The 12,039-nt window shown below is 41.1% G+C and overlaps 1 protein-coding gene across 1 annotated transcript in view; it reads left to right on the forward strand.

Annotated features, from left to right (window-relative positions):
- FBXW8 (F-box and WD repeat domain containing 8) overlaps positions 1–12,039 on the forward strand; it is a gene marked incomplete at both ends in the record, with an annotated part of 108,205 nt that overhangs the window by 61,744 nt on the left and 34,422 nt on the right. The window contains 2 exons of the mRNA XM_084253384.1: positions 6,714–6,910; positions 9,810–10,016. Of these exons, the coding sequence (XP_084109510.1) occupies positions 6,714–6,910; positions 9,810–10,016 (404 nt within the window). The remainder of the gene's footprint in view (positions 1–6,713; positions 6,911–9,809; positions 10,017–12,039) is intronic.

Raw genomic sequence — 12,039 nt, forward strand, 5'->3', positions numbered from 1 at the left:
TCATGAGTGAAATAGTATTGTCCTGATCCGAGCACTGGCTTAGAATGAAACATCTTTTATCTAGCTGTTGAGGTTTTGTCAGGGAGAGGGAAAGACACTGGCTCTCCTTTCAGTTTTCCTGGTGTGGGGCAAATGGGGACCGTGAGTGCTGGCTCTTAGGGGCTATGATGGCAGGGCATGCCATCATGCAGGGCATGATGTGTGGGCAAATGGGGACCGTGAGTGCTGGCTCTTAGGGGTTATGATGGCAGCGACCTGCTCTGGTAGTGACTGAGGACTACATAAAGCCTGCATTTGCTGAAATGTGTTCTCTCATTCTGCCTTGGCCTAGCACACAGAGTAAATGCAGTGAGCATGTTTCTGGGTATCTCCTTACTCTGCTGGCCTGTGCACAACTTCTCTGGAGGTGGGTGTCTTTGCAATATTGTTGTCTTTGGTCTTGGCTGGTTGGACAAGGAAGGAGACTCCCAGACCTGGGGACGGCTAATTTTGTGAACCAGGATGAGCCAGTTGGGCCTCAAGACTTTCAGATTCAGTTGTGTGCTTGGGTTAGATCAAGTCATAGAGAGGGAATGAGAGAAGAACAAAACAGTTGTGGAGCAAACTCAGGCAAGACGTGTGGTGCACACAGAAGACATGCACTGCTTTGGTTCCAGATGTCTTCCTGCTGCCTACTTCCCATCCCTTATAATCTCCCTTGGGTTCCATGAAATAGCCTCATCCCTTTCCAGTAAGTTTCCTTTTTGTATTGAAGCCAGTTTCAGTGGCTTTGTTTCTTACACCTGAATGTTGCCTTGCTAAAAAACACAAGACAGGCAATTTGGCAAACCTTGATTGATGTTCAAACACACTCAGTGCTCTGAATTCAGTGACACAGAATGTAGCAGAAAAAGGACACAATCCTACCACTTCATAAGACCACACCTTATCAGGAGCCAAATCCAAACTATTACTGCATCTGCAATATGATGAAGTTCAGCTTTTCAAGTAAATTTACATCAGAATTTTAAAATAATCCCCTATTTGAGAAGTGAATTTCTTTGGTTTGGTTCTGACAAGCATTGACTTCTTTTTCCATAATGCCATGCTATGGAGTAGACTCAGTTTGACTTGAAATGTCTAGAAAAGTTAGCCACTCCCTTTTGGGGATCTTAAAATAGCATGGCAGGACAAAGTTAAGCTTATCTGTTGTCATATTGCACTTTGTATATAGCTGCTCTGTTTTAGTGATTAAAATGTTTCTCTCCAGTGTGAATTTGGTGAGGAGAGAGATCATATCCTTTCACTATATCCCCAATGAGATGCCGAGTAGATGCCACAAAAATGTCATCTCCATGCAGTCAGGAGCTTTTTGTTTTATTTTGTCTTGCTCATTGCAGTTTCCCCAGTGCCTAGAATAGTGGCTGGCCTCAAGCTGGGGCTGGATAAATGCTTGTTAGATGTCTTTTGCATTGATTTCTCTCTGGATAACATGGGCAACAGTCAGCTACAACTTTATAAACATTCAAGTATTCACTATTCAAATTCCTATAGTTTTGAGATTGTAAAAGTAGCTACGCTATGACTATGTTAACATATAAATTTACCACCTGTAAAATTAACTTTCAAACCTATGAGCTGCTGTGCCTGTTCCACCTACCTGGACACTTTGTGTTTTGGGGTCAATCATCCAAGGATATAATTGCAAAGTGAAACTGAAACTTACAAAGGCTGCAGGTTTTAATAATGTTAAGAGATACTAGAACAGTTCTGGAAGTGGTAAATATATAAATGGTAAAAATAAAAAAAATTTTTTCTTACTAAAGTTTCTTTAAAAGATAATGCCTGCGGGCCTCCCTCGCGGCGCAGCGGTTGAGTGCTGGGTTGCAAAGCTGCCCGCAGCCTTTGCGGCCCCGGTTCGATCCCCGGCTGCTCCCTGGCCACTGGAGGAGGGTCCTACATGGCGCGCAGACCTCTCCTGCTGCCCGCTGCTCCCCTCAGCAGTGTACTTCGGTCCTTCTGCCTGCTCTGCTCCCCGCTCTGGCTCTGGTGAATTCTCTCACCCTCCCACGCTTCTGACTGTACCCAGTGCTTGTATAAACAAAACAAACAAACAAAATAAATAAATAAATAAAAACATGCCTCTATTTAAAAAAAAAAAGATAATGCCTGCTTATTCAAAAATATCAATGTATGGGGAGTTTATAACGTAAGTGGAGATAAGAAGTATGACACCAATAGCACAAAGACTGGGGATGGGGTTTAGGGGAGTGAATGGAAGTTTGCTGCTATATAGTTTTTACAATGTATGTGAAGTGGTATGTTGTCACCTATGGGTAGACTGTAGTACGTATGAATGTTAAAAGCCTAAGGCAACTAGAAAATTAACACAGCAAAGAGTTTTAGCTAACAAGCCAAAAAATAAAAAATAAAAAGGAATTAAAATGGAATAAATGCATACTTATTCCAAATAATTTTTTAAAAAGGTAGAAGAAAGGGAAAGGGAGCCAAGAAATAATAGGGCAAATAGAAAACAAATTAAACACATCCTTGCTAATAATCACATCAAATATAATCTACATGCTCCAAGTAACAGCAAGACCAACTAGATGCTATGCAAGTAACTCAGTTAAATGTAAAAGCACAAGGCACGGCAAAAGGATGGAAAAATATATACCATACTAACACTAATCAAGAGAAAGCTGGAATGACCATATTAATATCATAGTAGATTTCAGAGCAAAGAATATAGCTAGGGATAAAGAGGGACATACAATAAAGGACCACTTCATCTGTAAGAGAACATAACAATCCTAAATGTCCATGCACCTAAGAGTGATCTTGGAGGACTGTGCAAATGTTCCTGGCACCATTGACAAGTGAGGACCTGTCCAAATCATACACTTAACAGTTGAAGTAGAGAATATTGACAAAGATGACACAATGGGCATTCAGAAGAGAGGGACATGACTGTTAAATTGATGGAATTCTAGAAAATATTCTCCAAAAAGACCCCTTTTAGGATAGCTCTGTGAACACAACCTTGTGATGAAGGGCTTTTACTGCATACAGTTCTGTTGGAATAAATGATGCCAACAAAATCAATATTGATTAATAATGAAAAATGTGTTTATAGATAAACTCCATGTGTGCTAAGAGTTTAGCAGTGGTTGAATAACTTCCACATTTGGCAGAGTGCAGGGTGAGTATTTGATGGTGTAGATCCGTTACTCTTGGAGCTCATAGTTGTTTCATGCTCTTGTAACTGCAGCCACTCACCCTACACTTTCCAGTTAAATTTCAGCTCAACCTCACTACCCATCAGGTGGCTTTGGACCAGTTGTTTAGGGGAACTCTTGTTTCCTCTCTGTAAAATGAGCACATAATGATGCTCCTCCCAAGATGGAAGTGAGCACTTGTGGGGGGGAAGCTATGAAAGGGTCTGCACTTGAGAGCTTCATGTAAATAGCAGTTTTTATTTCTCTTTGTTGATTATTGTCATGTCTGCAAACAAATGCAGTGCACAAGCATTCAGAAGAGGCACCTCTTGGAACATGCCTATCTCCTGTTCCACGTGTACAGCCATTGGCATTTTCTGCAGCATGTCTGTCTCTACTGTGTCAGAGTGGAAAGAATTTGCCAAAATATTTGCCAGGGAATGTGTTGTGCAGTCTCTGCTATCTGCTTATCTCCCAAGTTTATCGTAATTCCTAGAAAAGTACACTGTGTTTTACATCTGAAGCAACAGTTAACTTGAATGTTTATTATCTACTTTTATTTATAATCACTCACTTAGCCTACTGAAAGTCTTGCATAGCTGACTTGCAATGTATTACTTTCTTCTGACTGTATTTATATAGTGTTGAATTATATCTGATAGTAAAAGCTTAAATTCACAGCACTTACTGTTTGAAGAGAAAGCACAGGCCAAAAAATGGATTGCATAGCAAAGAAAAATGAAAAGTTTTATCTGTTTTAGGTAATATGAAGTTATAGAAATAAGAACACATTTATGGATGAGTGATAGAGGACATTTGTGTTACCAATCAGTTAAACATGCTTTATAACATGGCAGTCACTATAGAAAACATAAAAACAAAAAGTGAAAGTGATTGGTTTTCTTTCCAGCATTTTATTTAGTTTCTTTCCTTTAATCTGCCCAGAAGTCCTCTGTGTTAGATCATGTTAGCTTCAGTTTTACACATGAGGAAACAGGCTCACAGCTATTCAATATGTTATCCAAGACCATCAGCTAGCCAAGCAGTCAGGCTGAATTTGAATTCAAGTAGCCAGAGGCTATGTTCTCTCCACAAGTTATTTGAGCGAATTTGGAAAAAAAAAATATCAGTTGGAGTTGGTATATTGAGTTGACAAAAACACACTGACAAATGGAGTCATGGAGCAAGCTGTACAATGCAGGATGCCGCTGAAGACAGATCCTGGCCTCTTTATTCTTAAAATAATCATACAGCATCAGTTGTGAGGGTAAGGAGGACAAAGAGGAAAAGAAGGAGTGAAACTAGAAAATGTGCTCTGTAATCTGTAGTTTCAGTGGTCATGATTCTGCCCCCCAGGTACTTCTCAACTGCTTGATGACTCAGCATTGTGATTGAAATCAAGCCCTAGGCCCCCAGCCACATGTTTCAAGGTTTCATTCCACTGATCAGCTTCTGGGGGTCCCTTGTCAGAAATCAGTCAATGCCCCCCCACCCCCTCTCGGGGTTTCCCAGTCATACCTCATGATGCACACCCTTCCCAGGGTGATCATGTTTTCTGCTCTTGATTGACTTGAAAGGCACCTTGTAGGTTGGACTCCTATAACTGATTGACCAGGCATTTCTGACCTCGTACAGGAATGCAGAACTGTCAGTAACAAAAATGGTGGCCGAACAGGCCACTTAGGATTCGCACACCCACATTGGTGTAAAACATTATCCTGTAGGTGCAGGAAGTAGTTGTTTTCTTGGGCAGATCTTTGAGGGGAAAGAAGTGGCTTAATGGTCAGGAATGATAAAAGGAAACTATTTGATGAGAAAAAGACGAATACATGGCATTCCAAATACAGAAAAGTTTCTGTTTCTTTTAGACAAGCTTAAATTCCTGTATACTACTGATTTCCTTCTTTCCTGCCTTCCTTTCCTTTATGAACTGGGGCAAGGCCAGATGTACGGGAGGGTGAGAGAATTCACCAGAGACAGAGTGGGGAGCAGAACAGGCAGACAGACCAAAAACACTGCTGAGGGGAGCAGCCCTGAGACAGGAAAGGTCTGCTGCGCCATGTCCTGGCCAGCCGGGACTCAAACCCATGCTGCAGAGGCTGTGGACAGCTTCACAGAGCTGCACTCAACCCTCAACCCGCTGCACCACCGGGGGGGGGGGGGGGGGAGGCCCACTACTGATTTTCAGACTTGAGCGTATACCCCCCAGAGATTCTGTTGCCCAAGAATTTGCATTTCTAACAAGCCCTCAGGTGACGCTGATGCTGCTCATTTGGGAACACATTTGGACATCACTGCTATAGACTACTTGAGAAAGGTGGAGACATGATTGGTATGTGTAAGAGAAATTCACCTGGTGACAGCATTCAAAGGACTGGGGAGAGGGGTGAATAGTGTGGGACAGTCAAGCTCATAGTTTAGGATTTATAACAAAGAGCTACTTGTAACAGTCACTAGAAGAGGCTGGTGATGAGGAAGGATGTAAAATACTTGCAACAACCACTGGATTGTGCAGAGATTGTTTTTAGACATCCCAGTATCTAGAACAGTGCCTGGCATGTATTAGGTACTCAGTAATTATTTGTTGCATGAACGAATGGACAAATAGAAGAATGAATAAGAACTCCATATGTTAAAACTATTTAGCAATTACTATATGTATTCCATTCTTCCTGGTTCACTCGCATAAAACATTTTTTAAAAATTTGTCATTTTTGGTAAATTTCAGAATATGTAAGGATGGGGGGAATATACAGTAAAATTTCCTCCTACTCTTGTCCCTATCCCCTGCATTCTTTCCCTAGAGGCAGTGATTGTAAATGGTTTCTTGTGTATCCTGCCAGGACATCCCATATATCTATTTGTGTCTGTGTATTTAAGTTTTTTAAAACTCAGAAGAAATGTAATACCCTATATCACTACTCTGGCCTTTGTATTTTTAATTTAACAATATATTTTATTGTTCATTTCATATAACTTCTATGTAAGATGAACTCTATTAAGCACTTGTTTTATTTAAATTTCTAACTATGGAGTTGCCATTATTTAAGTAGTTCTCTGTTGATGGGCATTTAGATAGCTTGCAATCTTTTGACATAATTAACACATTACAGTGATTATCTTATACATTTGCAATTTGGTAAATATAATCAAATTGCCTCCAAAGTGGGTGAATAGTTTACATTCCCATAGTTTTTCAGAGAGAGCCTATTTCCTCAAGAAGAAAATGTTTTATGAATTTTTTTCATGTTGTTCAGTTTGATTGATGAAAAACACATTTTTGTATTTTTCTAATTGTGAGTGGAGTTTTACAGTTTTTTTATATTTATATGTCAGTTGTATTTCTTGTTCTGTGACTAGCGTGTTGTCCTTTGCTCACTTTTCAATTCTTTTTTTCCATGTTGAATCTTAGAAACCCTTTGTATGTTAAAGAATATGTTACATGGTTGTTATTCTGTAATTGTGCATATTAAGTGAATTTTAAGTTGTTACCCACATTTTTTTTTTCCTACATAGGATTTCTTAATATTTGGGATCTCAGGACTGGAAAGTATCCTATTCATCGTTTTGAGCATGATGCAAGAATACAGGCACTAGCTCTCAGCCGGGAAGATGCAACTGTTGCCACGGCTTCTGCTTTTGATGTCATAATGTTAAGCCCCAATGAGGAGGGTATTTGGCAAATAACTGCAGAATTTGAAGTTCATAAACTGGTGAGCTTTTAGTCTGGTCATTTTATTTTTCTTTCTTAGGATCTCTGGGTCTATACAAACAAATAGTAATGATGTCATTCAGTTCTTGTGAACCTTACAATCATAAATCTCCAGACAGCCTTGTACAGTAGATATGGTATTTTCCCCATTACCAAGAAGTCAAAGAAACTTAGAGCTATGACTTGACTTGCCCTATTCTCACAGCCAAGCAGCTGTGATTCAGATCTTAGACCTGATTTCAGGGCTCGAGTGTTTCATCACTGTGCTCTTCATTCTCCAGCATAGTAACAGGACATTCACTCCTGCACATCTGAGCTCAGTTTCTGGCTTACTATATAAGTGAGCATGAGTCCAGTGGCATCATCTCAGTCCATGTGGGAAGGAAGGTTTCCATCCTACACTTTCTCCTTCCCAAGTTTTCTCACCTGGAATTCATAGTGACTCTTGAGTGAAAATAGATTTAAGTCAGTGTCAATTGGATAGCCATGTCTGGGGTGTCAAGTGTGAGGCCGAGCCAACCATAAGAGTTCTTTACATAGAGCTTGTTTCTGAGTTCAGTTGAATGTGAGTCTCTACATTTGTATGGTGGGAGATGATTTGGTGGTAAAGAAAGAGCTCAAATCTGTCTATGCTGAATTTGGATTTAATTTAAACAGTCTTGACTTTGGCACTAGTGGGAAATTGAACAGAGATGCCTGCATTGAACTGATGGCCTGACTGGAGCAAATTCTGTTCCTCTCTCTCTTCATCTAGTAAAAATCTTGTTAGACTTGAATAACTAAGAAGCCATGGGGTTACTGCTTTACCTCTGTAAGCTTCTTGTCTCTTTAATGAACAGTGCCTGCAGAGTGGATGTAGTGTTCCCCCCCCCAAAACACCTGATGTCATCTCATCTTAGAGTTTTATCAGAAAAATGCAAAAATAGCATATTTCTGTTTGTTCTCAAAGCTACCACAGTGTGTGCTGTTTGGTCTCTGACTAAAGAATACTACAGAGGAGCAATAATTATGAAAACTCAATTACTTGAGATGTGAGTCCCTTTCTAAAGCATAAATCCTGTCTTGGCATTAAGGTGGTATCCTGGCAAGACTGGAAGCTTTTTAAAGTAGTTACAGCTCCCAGCAAATGGCACAACCACTGTCAATCTGAGCCTCTTGGTCTGTCAGAAATCCAACATTAAGATGAAATTAAATGGCTACACTGAGGATGTTGACTTTTGGAAAATCAGAAATGATTTTTAGAATAGGAGAGAGGAAGCAAACAGCCATTGCTGGAGGCATGTGTCATGACAGGCTTTACGTGTTATTTCTCACCCTGGATGAGGTGTTGCCACAGAATGTGCTATCTCTGGAAAAGGGACCCCCTGGCTTTTAGAGCTGGGCCATTTTTGTCTTCCCCAGATATGCTCCCTGAATTGCTATGGCCGTGTTCCCGGGCTTGTGGTGTTACCCCAGAACATCCATCCTTTGTGATGGCCCATGGCTTGGGGTGTGGGGCTGCCACCATTGGACCCGAGGATTAGTGAGTCTCCTGGATGTTTACTCTCTCAAGCTTCTGGACTGTCCTCAGGATTTGGGTTTTTGAACTCATTTGGCTTGCTGTCAGGGCAATGCTGTCTTTTTCACTGTGGATTTTCATAATTGCACAGCATGGCTCACCTGCTTTTGGACATTCAGAATTTTTTTGAGGTGAAAAGCTGATGTAAATTGCACTCAGGGGACCTGTGTCACTCATGGACATAGGAAAGCAAATGATTCTTGAAGGGAGCAACTCGTTCCTGTGTATACCAGAGAAGGTGGTAGCAATAACGCAGCCAGGAGTACTGCAGTGGCACAAAGATGCCTGTTTGCGGTGGCCTTCCTACCTTGGACACTGAGGCCAGGAGTGAGCAGGTAGCTCAGGTACTGCTCACCCATGTCAACATGTTTTTGGTATTTGCACAATTGTTAAAATGTGATTTTTTTGCCAATTTGGAACAGAATGAATTTTATTTTTTATGTCTTGTGAGAAAAGCAAAACTACTAAAATCTTTCATTGTTGAGTAGTTCTCACATCCTGATGGTTCTGAATTTAAAAGACACAGAAAGGTTTACAGTGACAGACCTCCCATCCGCTCCATCGAACAGCTTGTTTCCCTCCGTGAAGCGCCCTTGCTAGGAGACTTAGGCTAGGCGCATCGGAGCTCCTGTGCCCCACCGCTCTGCTGAGTCCTGTGGCTCACCTGGCTTCCCTGCTTCCTCCTTCAGATTCCCCTTGGAGATGATGCCATTTGTATGTTTGCAGAGACATCTGCACAATTTTATCTTTGACTATGTGGTTGTGCAAGGAATAGATGAACTGATAGTTATTAATTACGCATACTTTGTTTTTTCCAGTTTTTAGCAATGGCAAAATAGTGCTGCAGCAAATAACTTTGTAAATGATCATTTTCATAAATGTGAGTTACTTGTAAGTAAATTCCTAAAGTGAATTATTAGGTCAACGATTATTTGCATTTAACATTGTGGTGTTGCCAGCTTACCCTCCCTGGAAGTTTGACCACATTATATCCCACCAACCATAAATAAATGGGGGTCATAAATATGGTTATCCCCTCCATTACCCCAGGACCTTATCAGACTAATTAGTCTTTATTGATGTGATAGATATTTTGGTGAATGTTTACTTTGTATTTTTTTATTAGAAGTGTATTGTTTCTTTTATGATGAGTATATCTTCATTTGTGTAAGAACTGTATATGTTTAATTTCTTGTCAGCTCTCCCTTTTCCCATGTTTTTCCTGTTGGGTTACTCGTATTCTCATTCATGTGTAGGAAGATTTATTTTTGACCAAATTTGTATGAATTATAGGTGAGCTCTTAAGGACTAAACCGTTCTTTAATGCTTAACTCTTTAACAGGTTGACTACCTTGAAATAGTTCCAGATACCGGGAGGTACCCTGTGGCCGTGGCCACTGCTGGAGACCTGGTGTACCTGCTTAAAGCTGATGACTCTGCCAGGACGCTCCATTATGTCTATGGCCAGCTTGTCACGTGCCTAGATGTCTCAGCCAACCAGGCTGCTTTTGGTGTGAAGAGTCTGGGATGGGTATACGAAGGAAACAAGGTACAAAAATAGTGGGATGTTTGGTGACAGTTTAAAAAAATGTAAAAAAAAAATTTTTTTAGATGTATTCAGGTACTCTACCAGCGTGGTAAAAAAAAATTTAAGCACTTCGAAAGGATATAAAGTGAAAAGTAATTGTTTTCTTTCTTCTCCTTTCTCCCAGCCTACTCTGCAAAAGAAACAAAACATTTTTCAGGAATTCATGTAGAAAAATTTAATGCATATATAAGTATATTTATACACTAAACTTCTGCATGTATAAATGAGATCCTTGCTTACTGGTCTGTGCTCAGTAATCTGTATAGGGCGTCGCATGCCACCATGCACAGGCTCTCTTGAGGGTCCCAGATGCTTAACCTGTTTAACCTGTCTCCACCCCTGTGGGCTTTTAGAATGCTATTATGATGTGTGTTGCAACTTGCCAAAATGTTTGTAGTGTATCTCTAGTAGAAGTTCCCAGCAGTTATTTTGGGGGTCAGAAGGTATATGTACTTAGGATGTCAGTTGTATCAAAATTTACAGTCTCACCAACAGTGTGTAAAAAGTGTGTAAAAGTTACCTCATACTGAGTCAGAAACGAGGAGACAGGTTTCTCATTAAATTCTTTGCATGATGACTACATTTTATCATTGCCTAGTATTTTACTGTCCTGACTCTAGGCCAGGTACTTAGTCTTAAATGTTTTAAAGCTGATTTCTAAATTTCTCTTATTCTTCCAGTGAAATCCAGGGAAAGGAATATAAGTTTTGTTTTCCCTCTAATTTAGCTGCTCTCGACCCTCACGGCACTGGGTATAATCCCTGGAAAGGAACTTCTCTCTAAAGCCAGTGGCTACTCTGATGATACCTCCTCTAAGGAAGGAAGGAAGGCTTTGCCACATAACAGCTTTGTGAACTGGGGAAGAGCCAGGCTCTGGATGCATACCACCTGTGTCCAGGCCTGCCCTCCAGTCTGCCACCCTGAGTGTGACCTTAAGCAGGTCACTTAACCCTCTAATGCCTCAGTTTCCTCATTTGTGAAAGTGTTCATAACAGTGCCTACTTCGGAGAATGGTGGGGTGAAATGCAGACACGTAAAGCTTTCAGCACAGTGCCTGGCACCTTCCAGACAGCCATTGCCATGTGCTTCCTGTTACTTCTACCAGTGGTAGTTTGAGTCTGGCCTCTCATACATTTTTTTTAATTTTTTTTTAATTTTTTTAAATTTTTACAAGCACTGGGTACAGTCAGAAGCACGGGAGGGTGAGAGAATTCACCAGAGCCAGAGCGGGGAGCAGAACAGGCAGAAGGACCAAAGTACACTGCTGAGGGGAGCAGCGGGCGGCAGGAGAGGTCTGCGCGCCATGTGGGACCCTCCTCTGGTGGCCGGGGAGCAGCCGGGGATCGAACCGGCACCACAGAGGCCACAGACAGCTTTGCAACCCAGCGCTCAACCGCTGCGCCACCGGGGAGGCCCCTCTCATGTATTTTTAACGTGGTGTTTTCTCCTATGTGCAAGATCAACTCTCATTTATCTATGTACAGTTTTGCAACCTAGTAAATGCTTGAAGAATTGAAGTGTCCTGGATTCCAATTATATAGGCTTCATCCAGGAAGGTAGAAAACAGTAGGAAATAACCAGGTCTTACTGTGATCTCCCTGTGAGAAGAGATCCCTTTGTGGGTCAGGCTCAACCAGCTTGTAGATGCATATTCAGCAAGTGTTAGCAGGAGAGTCTGTGAAGATACAGCTCCTGTGTTTTGTCTTCTTGAGAAGTGGAGGGAGGGTACAGTCGTTGGTGGTTGTAGATGGCGATTTAAACATGCCAGCTCTCTGAGAGGTGTCTAAGATGTATTTGGGCAGTCTGTCACCAGTTTCCTTTCTTGGGCTTTGAAAGACTTTCTTCTCCAATTTTGGTGAGCTTATTTGTTAAGAAAAGAGAGACTATTTGCTTTCTATCCATCATGCTTTCAGGTTTGAGTTATCTCATTTATTTCTCCAGTTCTCAGTGTAATGAGGTGGTCGATATATTTAATACCAGCCTG

The sequence above is a fragment of the Talpa europaea genome (assembly GCF_964194135.1).
Source record: "Talpa europaea genome assembly, chromosome: 14".
Taxonomy (NCBI): Eukaryota; Metazoa; Chordata; class Mammalia; order Eulipotyphla; family Talpidae; genus Talpa; species Talpa europaea.